Source organism: Calidris pugnax, unplaced genomic scaffold, assembly GCF_001431845.1.
Source record: "Calidris pugnax isolate Ruff unplaced genomic scaffold, ASM143184v1 scaffold146, whole genome shotgun sequence".
NCBI classification, from domain to species: domain Eukaryota; kingdom Metazoa; phylum Chordata; class Aves; order Charadriiformes; family Scolopacidae; genus Calidris; species Calidris pugnax.
This window is the reverse complement of record NW_015090869.1, coordinates 118,042-140,979: the sequence shown is the minus strand read 5'-3', so window position 1 is coordinate 140,979 and position 22,938 is coordinate 118,042. Positions and strand designations below refer to the sequence as shown.

Below are 22,938 nucleotides of genomic sequence, written 5' to 3'. Positions count from 1 at the left end.
ACATGGCCCAATACTCCAAAGCTATTGCACCAGTCTTGGGATCTTTGCTCACCTTATTTTGTCTAGTGTCCATCATTTTACATGTAGCATAGATACCCAGTACCATGTAGAAGCATAAACAACACAGGCTGTAAGATATTTCTTGGCTGTGAACTTGTAGATTAACTTTTGAAGCTATTACAGTATTTCCAGACCAGTGAAGGGCCACAGGAAGGCAATAGCATCCCAGGACCTTGTGTTTGGAAGTGCAGGAATCTTGCTTGTAAATGAAGGAGATATCGATGTAGTTGCATCTGAAGTGTTTTAACCCCAGTGATATTCTGAAATAACAGCAGCGGAAACTGGAAAGATGACATTGCTGTTGTGCAACAGAGAAGTGGCAGTGAACAGCACACACAACACACCAGCAGGAGGTCTGGGTGAACAGTTGCAAAAGCCTATGGACTAGGTCACAATCAAGGGATTGCTCATTGTAATGGTCAGCCTGGTAAAAAGGGGCCTAGCCATGTATATTATCACCATCTGACTCTGTGTATGTTTAGCAAAATGGGTACAGATCACTCCCTAGAGTAAATTAAATTAGTGGTACAGATGTTGACAAAGGCAGCAGAGAGCAGCCACTGATTCCCAAAATACACAAAATCCCCCAAAACCTGTATGTTCATTCATATGTAAACTAATACACAGTGACTTCGGCAGAAGTTGTATGAACAGAAATTAATGAAAATATCCTACAAACTGGACAAAAAGTTATTTTATTTACAGTCACCAGGATTTTAAGTCTTCAGTTTATTTAGAGTATTTATTTCAACGTTCCTTAAGAAAGTTGGGCTTCCCCCATTCCACTGTGAGCATTTTCTTTCCTTCTACTGTTACTCTCTTCCAGAAGGATTGATTCAGGTTCTTAAGTACAGACTTCTTGTAGAAGATGAAATACTGTGAAGTACCTGAGACTTCCCCATTTTGGATAGGCAGTTATGATACAGGAACTGCAGAAAAAACTCTTCCTTTGAGCATTACATTTGTAGATCAAGCAGAATACCCAAGGTCTTTAAAACATTAGGCATGTGTCTGTAGTTAGGGACATGCATCTGACCTTAGCTGGATCACATGCTATTAACAGAATTATTCAGTTCTGTTCTCAAACCCATTGATGTATGATATCGTAGACATATCTTTTTGTTCCCTAAAGTGCCCGTGAGTCAAATCAATAACTTCATTGTGCATAATCCTTCATCAGAGGAGAAAGAAGTTAATAGGTAGGAAGGTGAGTGTATGTGGCCATATGTATGCCTCAGTCTCTTGAATAGCAATATGATGATTGCAGTTCTAAGTACAACCTAAATCTTCAAGCCTTTCCTTCTAACTCTTACACTCTGTCTATAAAGAGCTACCATAAAGGTGGACAGCAATGGATTGAGAGACCTTGGGGGCAGTCTATCTAAGACTGAAGATTTTTTTCAAAGCCCCTTTAACCTCCTGGTTCCTCAGACAGTAAATGAAGGGATTGATCATAGGAGTTACAGTAGTGTACACAACTGACACCAGCTTGTTTAAGTCAAAAGGGTGGATTCTCTTGGGCCGAGCATACATGAATAGAGTGGCTGAAAAGAAAATAATAACTACAGTGAGGTGAGAAACACAGGTGGAGAAGGCTTTCTTCTTGCCCTGGGTTGTGGGGATATGCAGGATAGTGCTGATGATGCATATATAGGAGATAATCGTGACAGAGAGGGGAACCAGCAAGATAAGCAAGGCCAGGATAAAATCCACTATTTCAGCCATTGTCATGTCAGCACATGACATGTTCAGCAAAGGGCTGATGTCACAGAAGAAGTGGTTGATGACGTTGGAGCCACAAAACGACAGCTGAGAAATGAAAAATACTTTCAGCACGGAGGCCAAGAAGCCAATGAGCCAGGAACATGTGGCTAGTTGAATGCAGAGCCAGTGGTTCATGATGACTGGATAGCGCAAGGGATTGCAGATGGCGACATAACGATCATAAGCCATGACTGCAAGGAGGACACATTCAGTACAAATAAGGGAGCTGAAGAAGTAAAGCTGGGTCATACAGCCTCCAAAAGATATAGTCTTGCTTTCAACAAGAAAATTCACTAGCAGTCTGGGGACAGTGACTGAGATATACCAAGCCTCCAGGAAGGAGAGGTTGCTGAGGAAGAAATACATGGGCTTGTGAAGCTGATGGTTGATCTTTATCAAGATAATTATGAGTGCATTTTCCAAGATGGTTAGCATGTAGGCCACCAGAAATACCACAAAGAGCAACATCTGAAGTTCCATGACAGTTGGAAATCCCAAGAGGATAAATTCCTGAAATGTGCTGTTTTTCTGCTTCATGGTAAATGGCATAGTATCAAGCTTCAGAGAAAAACGTAAGACAATTAAAAAATAAAAAAGGAATATTTTTAAAATCAAAGGAATAGTGGTGAGAACTGCAGAGGAAGAAAAGAAAAAAGGGAAAAAATGGGAAGTTGATAAGAAGAAAGGATAATAATGATAAAAAAAGGAAAAACATAAGGAGAGGGAGAAAAAGAACACTATTCATTTAGATCATATACCATTTTAAAGATATAATAGCACATTCAATATATATTTTGTTATCTGGTTCATAATTAGTGGCCTAGGTTATTACTGAAATCCATGGGTGTTGAATGTCCAGATGGATGCTCAGTTCTCTCTAACTTGCAGGGGATACTGGATATCCGGGATGCACCTTCATGACTTAGGCAACTGGGCTTAGTTCTGCAAAATCAAATCATTCCTGCGCTGTCTGTAGAGTAGAGCTTTGTCTTGGTTACATTTTCCAAGGATAGAAAGCCTCAAGATACTCACTAAGGGAAACAGGTTTTTCCAGAGAACAATATGTGTTTCTTTGTGTTTCTGTTTCTTTGTCTGTGTTTTTTCCTCTCCTATCCACTGCTTTTCCATTTCTTTATCTATCTACTTTTTTAAAAAATTTGACAAGATAATTTTCATATATTATTCTCAATTTCCACAGGTCAAAATTGAAAAGAAAAAAAACCCCTCAAACTCGAAAATGCACATTTCTCTCCTTTAACCTTATCATACTCTAATCTAAGACAAGAAATGTTTTTTCATCTTGTTTTAAAGTTCTAATAGTCTAGTATATTATTTCATGTTAAAAACAAAGGAACAACACACCTCTTCCCACACACACACACCAAATTGGGTTAAGTGTCTAATGCACACAAGAAAGCAAGCAGACTTTACTACGTAAATCACATGAGATTGCAGAAGAGCTCATGATCTCACAGGGGTCTCCAGAAAGCAGTTCCAAAAATAACTAGTTCCTAGAGTAAGCAGTGGGATGAGGCTGAGGAAGCCTACAAGTCTCCTTGGGGACAACATGGATTTAGATCAAACCCATGTTTCTAAGCCTAAGATCTCTCTTCTATTCAGCAGGGGGTGTTTGTGGGTTTTTTGATTATTTTTTCCCCCTCTTCCCCCCCCCCCCCCCCCAATTATTAGTGAAAAGCATATAATAAACTAGGTTTTCAGTGATAGAAGAACATTTATCTTCATGAAATAACTCATGGACACCGAAACACCAGTCCAGATACAGTTCATTTAAAACCTTTTATAGCTTCAGAAGTGGTAATATAAACTATGATTTAAGATTGTAATATGAAAACTCATTTAACTTTGTAACCATATTACTGCTAGCTTTTACTACCATGAGGAATTCCACATGTCTAAGGAGAAGCTGCAAAATTTTGTCTTTTTTTCTTAGTCAGCACAAAATACATTATTAACCAATTTGTCTCCATAGTACATGCATTCAGTATTTCCTTACCTGGTCAGTTTTAGTTCTATAAAACTGGGGATATCTGAGGGTTTCAGATTTAAATTGTTCATCTTACACATCTAAATAAGCAATTACAAGAGAGTGATAGTGATTCTCCTCAGTAAAATACAATGCTTACATTTCTCTGTCACTTGAACTGAATTAAATACATGAGCTATCTTAGCATCAGAAGACCATACTGAGAAGCTGAGATTCATCTACTGAAATTTAGATAGCTATCAGGTTAGTTATCTAATGTACAATATATTCAGCTTGTCTTCCTTCTAGGGAATATAGATATACAGGCATTTCCAGGTAACACTGCTCTCACTGAGAGGAAGAGGTCTAAAAGGGGTCAGATAGATCATTCCATACCCAAGTCTAATTCTCTCTTCTTTGTCTCTATAAGTGCATGTCAACAAGCAGCTCAGATGCCTAGGTGTGTTGCTCAGTGTAGTTCCTACATATGCTGTAGATGTTGAGATGCCAGTAGATTAGTTTCTCCTTAGAATAATATGATTATACTACAAAAATTCCTGATGAAGAATAACAGTGATAAACTTTCTTCTCCTCTTACCTTCACACCACTTCAGCAGTGCTTGTGGTCCCATTCATGAATTAGTTAGGGAAGACAACCCTTCTTCATGATTTAATTGAAAAAACATAACTCAAGTGCTGGGAGTTCTGCAAAACATTACTGACGTGATTGCTTCTTACCTGTTCTTAAGAAAACAGTTCAGTGTAAGATTGCGTAAGTAATCACTCATGGGATTTCACTATTTACTTTGCCTTTGTATAACTGAGGTACCCAAGAAGAAAAATCATGAATACTAATTCTAGCTTTCCGAGGCTCTCTCTGCAGCACTTGCAGTTCATGAAACAAAAAATTAACCTAACTTAGCTGCTGTGAAACATTTTCTGGAGGTCACTATTCCTAGTTATCTACTAGTGATTCTTCTTATGAACAAGCTACTGACAGAGGTTCTTCAGGAAACTACCCAAAAGTACATATAGTGTGAATCTATACCTGAGTAATTTTCTGTTGCTGTGCCTTCGTGATCAACTAACCATATTTACAAAGCATATCACTCTGCAAATGGAACTCATTTGTCTACATCTCCATGTTTTGTGGCCATTTCAGAAGCATGTATGCATGTGGCAGACCTCACTCAAGACCTCTGGCAAGATTTAAGCTATTCTGGAGAGAAGGAAGGCTACCCTACGACACCTAAAACATGAAGGCATCTCTACCCATATAAGGGAATGTCTTTGTGCAAGCTTCTCCTTTGTCGCGATGGAGGGAAGACATGAGCACTCAATATGAGTGATCAGCAAGCTTTGTTTATTTAGACACACTATCATTCTTTTATGCTCACACATAATTAGCTCATACATATTGCAAAATGAGAGCTCATTATTGGTTAGTTCTAAAAAGACAGTTCCGCCCATAGTTCCTTTCTTATGGTTACATGTTACCTTATCGCAGACATTCTGTTGTTGGACCACAGCTGCCTTCAAGGCCAGAACGTCCTTGCAGTTGTTGGGAGCTAGATAAGCTGAGTACGGTGCCTGTTGAGCTCTTGCTGGACTAGCTGACCCATGTCTATGTGACCCTTCTCAGCTAGCCCGTCTCCCACACTCCTTTTTTGTTAGTTCATAACCTCTTTGTCTTTTAGTTGTAGCAGAGCCAACCGACATTCCTTTAGACCAGATCAAAACTTATCTCCATGGCTAATTTCCGATAGTTGCTGTTTGCTATAGATAGCACAGGCAAGATTCCTCTGGCCTGTAAATTCCTCATGCACTGTACCATCAGTCTTTTTTCCTTCATACCACTTCACAGGATACACAACACCTAACATCATGCTGAGAAATATAACTAAGTTCAGTACAAGTCTGTCATTATATGGGTTTTTCAAACTGAACACCAAGGGAAATAAATGCCTCAGAATCATAAGGACTACACGTAGCCTGAGGTGCCATATCATGGGAATATAAAAAAAACATGCAGGACGGATGTCAAAGACGGATCCCAGGAGAGAACAGACTTAGAGCAGTCTGGGTAAAATATAATAATCAATGGAGACAGATGGAGGCATCCAGTAGTTGATACTTTACCTATGCTAGAGTCAGTAGACAGCCCAGAACTCTTTCTCAGAACTAAAATCTCAATCCGTGAGCTTCACTTAAAATTCCATAAACATTTATCAGATATACCATTTGTATTTCAGATGAAGATCTATTTTGCTTACGGTGTGAATGAGACTCATACAGTTCTTAGAAAAATATGGGAGTTTGTGTGTTGTGTGTACGTATGACTGCAGATATCACCAGATTTAATCTAGATCATTATCTTTTATTAGTTACGCAGTTTCCTGATGCCTGCATGAGGTGATATGACTCCTGTGCTTATCAGAAGTTCAATAAATCTTAGTTTGTTTCTGCTCCAGCTTTGTTGATTGCAAGGAAATTTGAGTCATATCAAAGACCTATTCAAAAACTAAAATATGCCACTAGGGTAGGTCAAAGTCACTTGAGAGCTCACCTCACTCCTATTTGTAAGCCCTGTTGCTTGCCCTGTCATAATGGAAGACAACACCAAATTTAAACTTTGTGGTGGGCATTATAAGTGTCTTTTGCATCCTTGTTCCTCATGGTTCATGAATGGAGTTCATTGGAGTGAATATAGTATAAATTAGGGAAACCCGTTTGTTGAGATTCTGAGTCAGACACACATGAATAGCGTTCTTAAAAAGATGATGACCACAATCAAGTGACAAATATAGGTGGAGAAGTTTTTCTCTTTATACTTAGAAGTTTAGAGAGCTACACATATCACCCTACCACGTATATCTACATTTACTCAGCTTAATAGATCCCTAGGGTCTACTCTCTGCCCTGACTAATTTCTCATTTCAACTGTGTATTGTTGTGCTTCCAATGCCATATAATGGCCTCAGATACATGAAACGTTGAAAGAATTCTAACAGGTATAACACAAGAATTACAGCAGTTCTGTTCCCACCTGGAGTAGCAGCTGGAAGTCATGAGGAACACCACCGAATGACCAGTTTGAATGACATTCTGGATCCAGCTTTTTTACCTGAATCAAAAACTAGAGCTAAGTGTTATCACCCTAATGAAAATGTAGGTACTTAGGAGGGGATTCGTTACCTAAAGAGAGATGTTCAATTTCAGATTCTGTGTTATTTTATGTACTTTTCAGTAGGGTTTCCAGGAGTCATATGTTTCCAGTAAGTTCTGTGTCAAATCTGTCAATTTATGAAGGTATGTTTATTACTTTAGTGACCTCAGATTATTCTTACTGCTGATGCTGAAGTAGTTGATGTCTTGAGTAGATATTTACAGTTTATGTGTAATAGCTAAAGCCAACCCTAGACCTAAATGAAATTATTCCATTTCATTATAGAGATTCTAAAATAACTTTCAATTATCTTCCTCACATAAATGTCCGTCAGGCAATTTTTCAGTTCCATATATCCCTCCAAAATATGGGGACCATACTGTAAGGCCTTTGACATGGTCCCACACAATATCCTTCTCTCTAAATCTAAAAGATATGTACTTGATGGGTGGACTGTTCAGCGGGTGTGGAATTGGTTGGATGGTCACATCCAGAGGGTGTCCAGCTCAATGTCCAGATGGAGACTGGTCTGTATTGGCACCTGGAGTGTTTAATATCTTCATCAACAACAGACAGTGGGATCAAGTGCACCCTCAGCAATTTTGTAGATCACACCAAGCTGGGTAGTAACGAACCCCTGCTAGGTTCTAGAAATTAGTCACAGGCCACTCTGATCTTTCTTTTTGTCTGGATGTCATGAGCTAAGAATGCTTGAAGGTGGGCCTGAATCTTGAAGCCTTGAGTAATGGTGAACACTGAGGTCATTTTTGTGGACAACACCAAGCTGAGTGGAGTGGTGTGGTGACACACCTGAGGGACCAGATGCCATCCAGCCGGATCTGGACAAGCTCGAGACATGAGCCCATGTAAACCTCATGAGGTTCAACAGGGCTGAATGCAGGGTCCAGTACCTGGGTTGTGGCAACTCCCAGTATCACTACAGACTGGGACATTGAGAGGCATTGAGAGCAGCCCTGCTGAGAAGAGCTTGAAAAGCAGGGTGAAAAGCAGGGCATGAGCTGACAATGTCTGCTTGCAGCCCAGAAAGTCAACTGTATCCTGGGCTGCATCAAAAGAAGTGTGGCCAGCAGGTCGAGGGAGGTGATTCTGCCCCTCTACTTAGCTGTGCTAAGATCCCACCTGGAGTTCTGCATCCAGCTCACCAGTTGGTGATTTCTTCTGATTAAAGTGATGATGGCTGTTTTCAAGGGACAGTCAACAAATGCACAATGAGGAAAATTACAAACAATAGAGCCTGCAGCTCTGTTATGGTAGGGAATCCTGAGAGGATGAACTCATGGATGTGGATATCATTTTCCTTTGTCAATGTGACCTTGAATATCTGGAACGTGTAAGGAGGAAGAAGCAAGGAAATGAAGAACTTCTTGTATCACCTGCTCCAAGCATCCTCTTCATACTGGACTTACAAATACTCAATTTAAGTGGACATTCCACACTGGTTATTTAATTGACAATATTTATTATTTAATCACTCCTGAAAATTTTTGTCTCCAAGAAAATATTTAGGCTTCACTGATTTCCTCACAGGTCTTCTTACCCCATCCTCACTTAAAAGGCAGTCAAAGGGAAGATAAAATATTATTAAATGTGCTTTTCCTCTCAGTTCTGAGCTACCCCCTAGCTGGCCACTAATGCCAAAAGATTTCTAAATAAAAGCACAGTGTTGCTAAAGGGCTGAACTCATGAACAACAAATTTGTTATTTCTCTCTCCCGTTCTCTTGACTATAGGCAGAAGAAAATAATTGTTTTTATCTCAAATACAGCACTTTAAGTTTTCTAGAATTATGATGTATATGCATTTATTTTTGTCTTTCAGAATAGGGAAGGACCTGTGCGCCTGAAAATTTCTCTCATTTCTAATATATTGGTTGATTGACTAAAAGAGGTCACATCTCACAAATAGCAGTTTTCACATAGTCTTAGATTGCAGTAACTATAATACCCATCCATCACTTTTCCTCACCGTTACCTGATAGAATTAATTTTGATTTATAGCAATATACCTGAAGACTGATGTTTCTTGTTCTTTTTTCCGCTTTTTAGTGAGGTTTCAAACAAGCTTTTTTGACCTATTCCTGCATATTCATATCAAATAATCAACTGCTCTTCTAGAATGATGTTCAGGCTTTGTCCTTCACAAAATGTTTTTCATATAAAAAATTAAGAAAAAGCTCCATTAATGTTATGAAATGTTTCAAAATTTTTCACACTAAAACAAATAGGCATTTTATTTTTATTTGTCTTTAATTTTCAAAATATCAATTTTGATTTTGATTTTTTTTTATGAATTCTCTATGTAGAATTAGTCTAATTGCATAACTTATGTTTCATTACAAGTATATAACTGCTGCCAAATAATAAAGTAACAGAATATAAGACACAATTTTATCTCTAGATATGTCTTTCACATTTCCTAGCTTGTACCGTATGTGGGACTCCTCAACCCTATATTATCAACTTGGTGTAGGTACCTTTCATGAGGCTTGGGGCATTTAGTTTAAGCTGTGGTAAATGCTGACAGGTAAGGCAGGTAACCTGGTTTCCAGTATAATCAGTGATCTAAACAGTACAAGAAAAAACATAGTCTGTGTGATCTTAGCATGCTATAGAACACAAACCATAATTGAAAAGTCCATGAATGAAAAGGATGTCAAAAAGAGAATTATGTTTACACATTCAAATATAGGCTTTAAAAATCCCTAAACTACCTTTAGTACCCTAGAATATTAACTGAAAATAATTGGATAAGAAAGGGTGATTAGAGTATTTCAGGTATCTGCCTTCACATAATGGATCCCTATCAGGTGACATTTTTGAGGGCTTTTGAAGCCGGTGAAAGCGACTGGTCCCTGCCAGAACCCGGCTGCTCGTAGGCAGTGGAGGTGCATGGGTGGAACCGTTTCCCCCCGGCTAAAAGAGGCCTCTCAGGAGCGCAGCCACCAGTCCCTGCACACCCGGAAAGCGTGCGAGTGCGGAGCGTGGCAACAGGCATACGGGAAGGAACCCGGAGTTCTGTCGGCCAGATGGGTGAGTCCTCCTGGTGATCACCACCCCCCTTGGTAGGAGTTTAGCCATGGTCTCCACCCAGAGGAAGGTCATGCGCTCACTCAAGACCTCTGGCAAGATTTAAGCTATTCTGGAGAGAAGGAAGGCTACCCTACGACACCTAAAACATGAAGGCATCTCTACCCATATAAGGGAATGTCTTTGTGCAAGCTTCTCCTTTGTCGCGATGGAGGGAAGACATGAGCACTCAATATGAGTGATCAGCAAGCTTTGTTTATTTAGACACACTATCATTCTTTTATGCTCACACATAATTAGCTCATACATATTGCAAAATGAGAGCTCATTATTGGTTAGTTCTAAAAAGACAGTTCCGCCCATAGTTCCTTTCTTATGGTTACATGTTACCTTATCGCAGACATTCTGTTGTTGGACCACAGCTGCCTTCAAGGCCAGAACGTCCTTGCAGTTGTTGGGAGCTAGATAAGCTGAGTACGGTGCCTGTTGAGCTCTTGCTGGACTAGCTGACCCATGTCTATGTGACCCTTCTCAGCTAGCCCGTCTCCCACACTCCTTTTTTGTTAGTTCATAACCTCTTTGTCTTTTAGTTGTAGCAGAGCCAACCGACATTCCTTTAGACCAGATCAAAACTTATCTCCATGGCTAATTTCCGATAGTTGCTGTTTGCTATAGATAGCACAGGCAAGATTCCTCTGGCCTGTAAATTCCTCATGCACTGTACCATCAGTCTTTTTTCCTTCATACCACTTCACAGGATACACAACACCTAACATCATGCTGAGAAATATAACTAAGTTCAGTACAAGTCTGTCATTATATGGGTTTTTCAAACTGAACACCAAGGGAAATAAATGCCTCAGAATCATAAGGACTACACGTAGCCTGAGGTGCCATATCATGGGAATATAAAAAAAACATGCAGGACGGATGTCAAAGACGGATCCCAGGAGAGAACAGACTTAGAGCAGTCTGGGTAAAATATAATAATCAATGGAGACAGATGGAGGCATCCAGTAGTTGATACTTTACCTATGCTAGAGTCAGTAGACAGCCCAGAACTCTTTCTCAGAACTAAAATCTCAATCCGTGAGCTTCACTTAAAATTCCATAAACATTTATCAGATATACCATTTGTATTTCAGATGAAGATCTATTTTGCTTACGGTGTGAATGAGACTCATACAGTTCTTAGAAAAATATGGGAGTTTGTGTGTTGTGTGTACGTATGACTGCAGATATCACCAGATTTAATCTAGATCATTATCTTTTATTAGTTACGCAGTTTCCTGATGCCTGCATGAGGTGATATGACTCCTGTGCTTATCAGAAGTTCAATAAATCTTAGTTTGTTTCTGCTCCAGCTTTGTTGATTGCAAGGAAATTTGAGTCATATCAAAGACCTATTCAAAAACTAAAATATGCCACTAGGGTAGGTCAAAGTCACTTGAGAGCTCACCTCACTCCTATTTGTAAGCCCTGTTGCTTGCCCTGTCATAATGGAAGACAACACCAAATTTAAACTTTGTGGTGGGCATTATAAGTGTCTTTTGCATCCTTGTTCCTCATGGTTCATGAATGGAGTTCATTGGAGTGAATATAGTATAAATTAGGGAAACCCGTTTGTTGAGATTCTGAGTCAGACACACATGAATAGCGTTCTTAAAAAGATGATGACCACAATCAAGTGACAAATATAGGTGGAGAAGTTTTTCTCTTTATACTTAGAAGTTTAGAGAGCTACACATATCACCCTACCACGTATATCTACATTTACTCAGCTTAATAGATCCCTAGGGTCTACTCTCTGCCCTGACTAATTTCTCATTTCAACTGTGTATTGTTGTGCTTCCAATGCCATATAATGGCCTCAGATACATGAAACGTTGAAAGAATTCTAACAGGTATAACACAAGAATTACAGCAGTTCTGTTCCCACCTGGAGTAGCAGCTGGAAGTCATGAGGAACACCACCGAATGACCAGTTTGAATGACATTCTGGATCCAGCTTTTTTACCTGAATCAAAAACTAGAGCTAAGTGTTATCACCCTAATGAAAATGTAGGTACTTAGGAGGGGATTCGTTACCTAAAGAGAGATGTTCAATTTCAGATTCTGTGTTATTTTATGTACTTTTCAGTAGGGTTTCCAGGAGTCATATGTTTCCAGTAAGTTCTGTGTCAAATCTGTCAATTTATGAAGGTATGTTTATTACTTTAGTGACCTCAGATTATTCTTACTGCTGATGCTGAAGTAGTTGATGTCTTGAGTAGATATTTACAGTTTATGTGTAATAGCTAAAGCCAACCCTAGACCTAAATGAAATTATTCCATTTCATTATAGAGATTCTAAAATAACTTTCAATTATCTTCCTCACATAAATGTCCGTCAGGCAATTTTTCAGTTCCATATATCCCTCCAAAATATGGGGACCATACTGTAAGGCCTTTGACATGGTCCCACACAATATCCTTCTCTCTAAATCTAAAAGATATGTACTTGATGGGTGGACTGTTCAGCGGGTGTGGAATTGGTTGGATGGTCACATCCAGAGGGTGTCCAGCTCAATGTCCAGATGGAGACTGGTCTGTATTGGCACCTGGAGTGTTTAATATCTTCATCAACAACAGACAGTGGGATCAAGTGCACCCTCAGCAATTTTGTAGATCACACCAAGCTGGGTAGTAACGAACCCCTGCTAGGTTCTAGAAATTAGTCACAGGCCACTCTGATCTTTCTTTTTGTCTGGATGTCATGAGCTAAGAATGCTTGAAGGTGGGCCTGAATCTTGAAGCCTTGAGTAATGGTGAACACTGAGGTCATTTTTGTGGACAACACCAAGCTGAGTGGAGTGGTGTGGTGACACACCTGAGGGACCAGATGCCATCCAGCCGGATCTGGACAAGCTCGAGACATGAGCCCATGTAAACCTCATGAGGTTCAACAGGGCTGAATGCAGGGTCCAGTACCTGGGTTGTGGCAACTCCCAGTATCACTACAGACTGGGACATTGAGAGGCATTGAGAGCAGCCCTGCTGAGAAGAGCTTGAAAAGCAGGGTGAAAAGCAGGGCATGAGCTGACAATGTCTGCTTGCAGCCCAGAAAGTCAACTGTATCCTGGGCTGCATCAAAAGAAGTGTGGCCAGCAGGTCGAGGGAGGTGATTCTGCCCCTCTACTTAGCTGTGCTAAGATCCCACCTGGAGTTCTGCATCCAGCTCACCAGTTGGTGATTTCTTCTGATTAAAGTGATGATGGCTGTTTTCAAGGGACAGTCAACAAATGCACAATGAGGAAAATTACAAACAATAGAGCCTGCAGCTCTGTTATGGTAGGGAATCCTGAGAGGATGAACTCATGGATGTGGATATCATTTTCCTTTGTCAATGTGACCTTGAATATCTGGAACGTGTAAGGAGGAAGAAGCAAGGAAATGAAGAACTTCTTGTATCACCTGCTCCAAGCATCCTCTTCATACTGGACTTACAAATACTCAATTTAAGTGGACATTCCACACTGGTTATTTAATTGACAATATTTATTATTTAATCACTCCTGAAAATTTTTGTCTCCAAGAAAATATTTAGGCTTCACTGATTTCCTCACAGGTCTTCTTACCCCATCCTCACTTAAAAGGCAGTCAAAGGGAAGATAAAATATTATTAAATGTGCTTTTCCTCTCAGTTCTGAGCTACCCCCTAGCTGGCCACTAATGCCAAAAGATTTCTAAATAAAAGCACAGTGTTGCTAAAGGGCTGAACTCATGAACAACAAATTTGTTATTTCTCTCTCCCGTTCTCTTGACTATAGGCAGAAGAAAATAATTGTTTTTATCTCAAATACAGCACTTTAAGTTTTCTAGAATTATGATGTATATGCATTTATTTTTGTCTTTCAGAATAGGGAAGGACCTGTGCGCCTGAAAATTTCTCTCATTTCTAATATATTGGTTGATTGACTAAAAGAGGTCACATCTCACAAATAGCAGTTTTCACATAGTCTTAGATTGCAGTAACTATAATACCCATCCATCACTTTTCCTCACCGTTACCTGATAGAATTAATTTTGATTTATAGCAATATACCTGAAGACTGATGTTTCTTGTTCTTTTTTCCGCTTTTTAGTGAGGTTTCAAACAAGCTTTTTTGACCTATTCCTGCATATTCATATCAAATAATCAACTGCTCTTCTAGAATGATGTTCAGGCTTTGTCCTTCACAAAATGTTTTTCATATAAAAAATTAAGAAAAAGCTCCATTAATGTTATGAAATGTTTCAAAATTTTTCACACTAAAACAAATAGGCATTTTATTTTTATTTGTCTTTAATTTTCAAAATATCAATTTTGATTTTGATTTTTTTTTATGAATTCTCTATGTAGAATTAGTCTAATTGCATAACTTATGTTTCATTACAAGTATATAACTGCTGCCAAATAATAAAGTAACAGAATATAAGACACAATTTTATCTCTAGATATGTCTTTCACATTTCCTAGCTTGTACCGTATGTGGGACTCCTCAACCCTATATTATCAACTTGGTGTAGGTACCTTTCATGAGGCTTGGGGCATTTAGTTTAAGCTGTGGTAAATGCTGACAGGTAAGGCAGGTAACCTGGTTTCCAGTATAATCAGTGATCTAAACAGTACAAGAAAAAACATAGTCTGTGTGATCTTAGCATGCTATAGAACACAAACCATAATTGAAAAGTCCATGAATGAAAAGGATGTCAAAAAGAGAATTATGTTTACACATTCAAATATAGGCTTTAAAAATCCCTAAACTACCTTTAGTACCCTAGAATATTAACTGAAAATAATTGGATAAGAAAGGGTGATTAGAGTATTTCAGGTATCTGCCTTCACATAATGGATCCCTATCAGGTGACATTTTTGAGGGCTTTTGAAGCCGGTGAAAGCGACTGGTCCCTGCCAGAACCCGGCTGCTCGTAGGCAGTGGAGGTGCATGGGTGGAACCGTTTCCCCCCGGCTAAAAGAGGCCTCTCAGGAGCGCAGCCACCAGTCCCTGCACACCCGGAAAGCGTGCGAGTGCGGAGCGTGGCAACAGGCATACGGGAAGGAACCCGGAGTTCTGTCGGCCAGATGGGTGAGTCCTCCTGGTGATCACCACCCCCCTTGGTAGCAGTTTAGCCATGGTCTCCACCCAGAGGAAGGTCATGCGCTTGACCCTAAACAGAATGGATGTGGGAACCCAGAGCTCCCACAGAAACTTGTGGCTGTCCAGGTCATAGGCTTCAGGGAGTGCCAGGACCTTTTACTGGTAACAGATGATAGCTGTGAGACCTGCTGTATAAGATGCGAACGGATCAATGATCTGCTCAGCATGGTGGCAGAACTGAAAGAAGAATTTGAAAGACTGAGGAATGGCAGGGAGAAAGGCAGCAAAGGTCCAGGAGCCCCCGTAGGCGCTCCTGGTCAGGCTGAAGTCAAAAGCATAAATGAAAAGAGCAAGTGGAAGCAGGTTTGTGTTCGAGGCACCAGACAACCTCCCACCTTACCTACCTCATCCTGTCAAGTACCTCTGAGGAACAGATATGAAGCTCTGCTTGAGAATGGCCAGTGAGGAAGCAGGTAAGGATCACCCTGTAACATGGATATCTCCTAGGCCAAAAAATATACCTCAGATCACCACCACACCCTCTAAGAAAAAGTGGAGGGTTATAGTTGCTGGGGACTCCTTCCTGAGAAGGACAGAGGGCCCAATATGCCAGATAGACCCTCCTCAGAGGGAAGTCTCTTCTCTTCCTGGAGCCCATGTGAAGGACGTCATCTGGAAACTTCCTTGTTTAGTACAGTCCTCAGATTATTGCCCACTACTGATATTCCGAAAGACTTCAGGGAGTTGGGAGGCTTAGTAAAGGAATCTGGGATGCAGGTGATTTTTTTTGTCACTCCCTCCAGTGGCAGGCAATGATGCTTGGAGGAGCAGATGGATCAAGTCAGTCATGGCTCCATGGCTGGTGTTGCCACCATAACATCAGGTATTTTGTTAGGGGGTTGGCCTATACGGCATTTCGCTGACAGGAAATGGAAGATGCGTCTCTCAAAGGGGGAAGAATATTCTGGCCCAAGAGATTGTGGGGCTGATTGGCAGGTCTTTAAACTAGATGTGAAGGGGGAGGGGTGTGATAATGAGGGGGGGTGTCCTCGAGGCTCCTGAGGCAATAGGAACCCAGAAAACACAGATAAAGCACCACAAAGGAAGGCCGCCTGAAGAGCAACATGAAGAAAATAGAGCCATTCAAGCCAGTAAGTCAGCCCCATTGGGTGCCCAGCTGAAGTGCCTATACACAAATGTGCGCAGCATGGGGAACAAGCAAGAGGAGCTGGAAGCCATTGTGAGGCATGAAAGCTATGATGTAGTTGCCATCACAGAAATGTGGTGGGATGAATCGAATGACTGGAGTGCTGTGGTGGAAGGCTACGATCTCTTCAGAAGGGACAGGAAAGGAAGGAGAGGAAGAGGGGTGGCCCTGTATGTTAGGGAGGATTATGAATGCGTAGAATTAACTGAGGGTAATGGTAGAGTTGAGTGCCTATGGGTAAGAATCAGGGGGAGGGCCAATAAGGCTGATATCGTGGTGGGAGTCTGTTACAGACCTCACAATCAGGATGCAGAGATTGATGAAACATTCTATAAGCAGCTAGCAGAGGTCTCAAGATCGCTTGCCCTTGTCCTGATGGGAGACTTCAATCTACCAGATATCAGCTGGGCACACAATACAGCTGAGAGGAAACAGTCTAGAAGGTTCCTGGAGTGTGTTTGGGTTAAATTCCTGACACAGCTGGTGAGGGAGCCAACTAGGGAAGGAGCATTGCTGGATCTGGTGTTTGTAAATAGAGAAGGACTTGTGGGGGATGTGACAGTTGGAGGCCGTCTGGAGTACAGCGATCATGCAATGATAGAGTTTTCGATTCTCAGGGAAGTGAGAAGGGGAGTCAGCAGGACTGTCATCATGGACTTCCGGAGGGCAGACTTTGGTCTTTTCAAGAGTCTGCTTGACAAAGTCCCTTGGAAGGCAGCCCTGAAGGGCAAAGGAGTCCAGGAAGGCTGGATGTTTTTCAGGGACGAAGTCTTAAAAGCGCAGCAGCAGGCTGTCCCTGTGCACAATAAAGTGAGCCGTCTGGTGAAAAGACCAGCCTGGCTGAACAAAGAGATAGGGTCACAGCTCAGGGGAAAAAGGAGAGTCTATGGCCTTGGGAAAAAAGGGGCAGGCCACTCAGGAAGATTATAAAGGTGTAGCAAAGTTATGCAGGGAAAAGATTAGAAAGGCCAAAGCCCAGCTAGAACTGAACCTGGCCCTGGATGTTAAAAACACTAAAGAATTTCTATAGTAAGGAGTTAATCCAGTTGGTGGCTGAAGGCCAGATTTATTCTAGGCAGGTTAGACTTGAAGGTTTCTAATTGAAATTAAGAGTTAACACTGATATATGAAAGTGGTACAGAATAGTGTCAAAAATGGACTTGTCAAGGGAAATAATTTAACAAAGGTGGATCAAGGCACGACATGGAATTAGGAAGAATTTGGTTGTTCTTGTCTATGGAAGTATTTGGTCTTTACTTGCTTATTGGGTCACTTTAAAACTCAACCATTTTCATGATCATTTTCAAACCCAACTGAGGGTTTGATTTCTCAAAACAGAGGGGTCACAATTCCCTAGGTCATTCTAAGAGTTATGGGAAACTTTGCTGAAGACAAAAAAAACTGTCTCTGATCATTTTCTGTAGGCTGTTGGTCTTGAGGATAGTCCATCAACCCTCATCACAGTGTCTCACTTTATTTTTATCAGGATGTCAGTAGTATAATGAGCTGTGAGGTGTGAAATGAGGGAAAGGAGTCTGTGAAAAGAAGTTCCATATGCTCTGCCCCAGGAATAAGCCTCTTGCTGAATGACAATCCAACCTCTGCAATCAGAGTGCTGAATAGCACAAGTCAGAACATGAAATAGTGCAGCTAGACCTGACCCATATACCTAGACTATAAGAATAGGCCAGGCTATGCAGAAGGTTGAGGTGGGTGGGACAGTCTCTCTCAAAGGTTCATTTATCTGGATTTTCATAATTTCTGTTATGAATGTGTTGCTCTTTGTTCTGTAAATCTGGCTTGGTAATCACAGCCTTCTGATGCTGTTATCCATTTTATTGCAACTGTGTTCATTAAGAGAGATTTTCAGCATTTGAAAATAGAGCGAGAAAAGTAACACCATACTCAAGCCTGGTTTGTCTGAGAGATAGGCAGTAAAAGTTTCCTGAAGATGGGCCAGAAACAAGAAATTTGTGTGATACCGATAGATGTCTGATAAAGATTAGTGGACAAGTGAAGCTGACGCATTCTGGTGAATTGAGTTAATTTAGTTAGGCCAAAGTAATCAAATCATTTAAGGTGAACGGAACAGGCCATGGATTGAGTTATAAGAGCTAGTCAGTCTCAGTATGAATTGACCTCTTTGTATCACTTTAGAAAGCATAGACTAGCATGGCGCAATCAATAAACTAGATGAGGGGAGTGATGCAAGATTCTTTTTGCAGCTTTTCCCCTCCGCAAGATTTAATCCTCTGTTGCTGATTTCTCAGACACACTCTGTGCTGCTGCCAAACCGGTTTTACAGGTGAAACTTGACCCTTTGGGAAGCTGACACTGCAAGTGTCTCACTTCCACTTTTCAGTGAAGAGCAAAGACCCCAAAACGTTCTACAGTCCATGTCTCTTGCAACATCCTATCTGAGGGCTGAAAAAATCTCTTATCCATGCCCGCTCACTCCATCTGACTTCCTTGCTCAGTGCCTCTGGAGACTGGAGACATGGTTTCCACTACCCTGAGAGGCAGGATTGAACACGTAATGCACAAAGAAAAGCTGAGTTGGTGACTATGAGTAAGGACTACCAAACATGCTGCCTGAGCAGCTGGCACCATATTAAGGTAAGAAAACTGTCTGAGCTTTAAAAATGAGAGCTCCATTCAAATTACTTCCTTGTGCTAAAGTTAAACCTGTCCACGACAGAGGGCTAATGGGGGGGATAGGGTGGGAGGTGTCATGGCAGGATGGTCTGTGTCTGTATGAATCATCGTTATTGCAGTGCCACTGAAGCAGTTTTAGGCATCAAGTCAGCATGAATGAAAAATACTGGGGTATGGTATAAACTCAGAGCAGGCAGAATTAGTAAATTAAGGAGGACTGAACAAGTCCTACTAAGGTAGCTTGAACAGAACAGAGCAGGCAACAGAGAAAGCATGATGGGACAGGTCAGGTACTGACCAAGTGTGGATGTCACATTGGCTTGATGCTGGTCATCATGATGCATGTTAGATTAGACTTAACTTGGCAACACAGGAGGGTGTTTAATATGGGTGGACCACACCACGGAAGTGGGTTAAAAGAATCATAGCATCATAGAATCGTTTAAGTTGTAAGAGACCTTTAAGATCATTAAGTCAAACCATAAACCTAGCACTGCCAAGCACATCACTGAACCATCTCCCTAAGTGCTACATCTATCCATCATTTAAATACTTCCAGGGATGGGGGCTTTTCCCTGGGCAGCTTGTTCAATGCTTGACAACCCTTTTGGTGAAGAACTTTTTCCTAATATCCATCCTAAACTTCCCCTGGTGCAACTTGAGGCCATTTCCTCTTGTTGTCTTGCTTATTCCATGGGAGAAGAGATTTACCTCCATTTCACTGCAACCTCCTTTCAGGTAGTTGTAGACAGTAGTAAGGTCTCTCCTCAGCCCCCCTTTTTTTTCAGTCTGAACACTCCCAGCTCCCTCAGCCATTTCTCACAAGACTTGTGCTCCATACCCCTCATCAGCTCTGTTGCCCTTCTCTGCACACACTCCAGCACCTCAATGTCCTTTTTGTAGTGAGGGACCCAGAACTGGACACAACACTCAAGGTGGGGCCTCACTAGTGCCAAGTACAGGGGGACGATCATTGCCTCAGCCCTGCTGGACAGACTATTTCTGATCCAGACCAGGATGCTGTTGGCTTTCTTGGCCACCTGGGCACACTGCTGGCTCATATTCAGCCGGCTGTCGACCAACGCACCCTGGTCGTTTTTCGGCTCTCCAGCCGCTCTTCTTGTGGCCTGTAATGCTGCATGGGGTTGTGACCCAAGTGCAGGACCTTTCGCTTGGCCTTGTTGAACATCATACCATTGGCTTTGGCCCATCCATCCATCCTGTCCAGAACCGTCTGCAAAGACTTCCTACCCTCAAAGCAAGTCAACACTCACACATAACTTGGTGTTGTCTGCAAACTTACTAAGAGTACACTCCATCTCCTCATCCAGATCACTCATAAAGACATTAAAGAGAACAGGCCACAATACTCAGCCCTGAGGGACACCATGAGTAACCCAATCCACCAACTGGATTTAAGTTCAATACCGCAACTCTTTGAGTTCAGCCATCCAGTTATTTTTTTTTAACCAGCAAAGAATATGCCTATCCAAGCCATTTTCCAGGAGAATGCTGTGTTAAACAGTGTCAAAGTCTAGGTAAGCCTGTCCAAGTCCCTCTGGATGGCATCATGTCATTGTGTGTCACGCACACCTCTCAGCTTGTTGTCATTCGCAAAGATGACTTCAATGTTCAGCATTACTCACTGCCAACTGGCTTCAAAATTGAGGCCCACCTTCAAGCATGCTTAGCTCATGATATCCAGATCAAAAGAAAGTTTGGAGTCACCTTTGTCTCATTTCTAGAAACTTGCAGGGGTTCTGTATGGACGATTTGTGTAAATTGTCTGTCCTGCAGTGGCGGATCTCCTTCTTCACAGTAACAGCTTGTAGCACATTTTGGGCTCTGAAACTCAAGACTGAGCTGAATGGGCATGGGCTAAATAAGGGTAATGAGATTAGGTTAAATTTACAGTTTCTGCTACCTGCAGGACTCCTTTACTCCTTGATATCTGAACTCTTGGTGATACACTATACCATCTTCAAATCCAGTAGTTTTTATTATCTATTATTATAGGAGGTTCATCATGGCCAGTCAGTTTCCTCTGGTGTTAAACAGGATGAACTAAGTTCTGTGGTCTACATTTAGTTCCATATGGTAGTTGCTAGTAGTAAAGGAACTCCATCAGTCTGACTGAAATCTCAGCTCATACCAGTGAAAGACCTTTGAAATCAGGTTCTGGGGGTAGCTCATGTGAATCATTCGCTCTAACCTACTTTCCTGAAATAATCTGGCTGTGGGGGGAAGAGTAATCTTGATTTACTTGTTTCTTTCAGAAGGCTGGGAGAGATTATCATACCCACAGCAGACAAGCATGCGTGTGATAAAAGAGAGCAGTAATAAAGGGTGACTTGTATGGCGTCTCTTCCCTAGAGTACTCAGCCCATTGCTGCCATTTGAACTTTCAGTCATTGAATCTGCTTATGACACACACAACACAGAAGCTACAGGAGCAGGTGCTTCTCATCCTGCTATTGAGAAGTGTCCTCTAGTTGCCTCTAGGCAATCCTGCTTCAGCAGGGGAGTTGGACTAGATGATCTCTATGGTCCCTTCCAACTCTAAAATTCAGTGAAAATTCAGTGAAATTTATTGCAGAAGAGCCATACAACTCAGTTTTGACTGTGCCCTCCCAAACCAGAGCAGCTGATCTGGTAGCAGGCTCTTCTCCCTGCTTTATCTGTAGTTAGTAACTTCAGCTGCTCTCTCTGGGAGATAATTTTTTTTCCCCTAATGGGAAGAAAAGGTTAGGGGTCCCCTAACCCCTAACTGTTCAGCCTAGAGAAGAGAAAGCTGAGAGGGGATCTTTGCAATGCTTATAAATACTTAAAGGGTGGGTGTCAAGAGGATGGGGTCAGGCTTTTCTCAGTAGTGCCCAGTGACAGGACAAGGGGCAATGGACACAAGTTGAAACACAGGAAATTCCATCTCAACATGAGGAAAAGCTTTTTTACTTTGAGGGTGCTAGAGCACTGGAAGAGGCTGCCAAGAGAGATGGTGGAGTCTCCATCTATGGAGATATTAAAAACCGGCTTTGACACATTCCTCTCCAACCTGTTCTGGGTTACCCCACTTTGACAGAGGGTTGGACTAGATGATCTTCAAAGATCTCTTCCAACTCCTACAATTCTGTGCTTCTGTGAGATGGATTGAACGCAATATGGAGAGTATGGTACTGAGTATGGACAAGAATTCTTCCACAGCTCTCCCTTATGATCCATGTTAGTTAACTGGGATCACAGTATGGACAAGAATTCTTCCACAGTTCTCCCTTATGATCCATGTTAGTTAACTGGGATAACAGCAGAATAGTTTTCCAGGTGGATATTAAAAGAAAACTAAAATAAGCAAAAGCTCTCTGCCTGTTTGATTTAATTTGATCACAGTGGTGAGTAGAGAGCATGTATGAGTCGATTAGACCGAACACCTCTCCTTGTCACTGTGCAGGCTGGATGTTGATGGTGCAAGAGTGAAGTGAAACTGGTTTCAGTTATGATTTTAGCATAAGTAAGCCAGAACAATGTGTGATCAAAATTTTAATATAACAGAGGAATTAATAATGGGGTGGACTAAGGTGAGGCAGGAATAAAAGACATGTTTTAACTTGCTGCCTAGGCTGGTGCTTAGTGGGAATATAGGGACTATGGTACAGCTAAATGGATAGATAGGCTAAGTGAGGTCCATCACGTCCAGAACTGTGATTTTAACAGGAAAAAAAGCGGGAAATGCTGTGTGGATGAAGCAGTTCAGGTGATTAAGAAAAGCACTGGCAAAGCTGTGTGAGACACAAGAAGGCAGTGAACAACAACCAGACTTTGGTGAACAGAACTAAAGCAGTGCACTAGGAATGAGCAGTGAGGGTAGTGATCTAACTAGACTGGCCATGCCATCACGGTGGGATAAGGGATCCAGCCTCTGCTTTCTCCTCCTGACCACGT

General features: G+C 41.4%; 1 protein-coding gene across 1 annotated transcript; it reads right to left on the bottom strand.

Moving 5' to 3' along the window:
* Window positions 1-1,437: 1,437 nt before the first annotated feature.
* On the bottom strand, window positions 1,438-2,361 carry LOC106890102 (olfactory receptor 6B1-like). The gene has a single exon (XM_014945684.1). The coding sequence runs from the start codon at window positions 2,359-2,361 to the stop codon at window positions 1,438-1,440; it is 924 nt and encodes a 307-aa protein (XP_014801170.1).
* Between the last annotated feature and the right edge of the window lie 20,577 nt (window positions 2,362-22,938).

Coding starts and splice junctions, on each gene's coding strand:
- LOC106890102 (XM_014945684.1), bottom strand. CDS start 2,361: ATGAAGCAGAAAAACAGCACATTTCAGGAATTTATCCTCTTGGGATTT.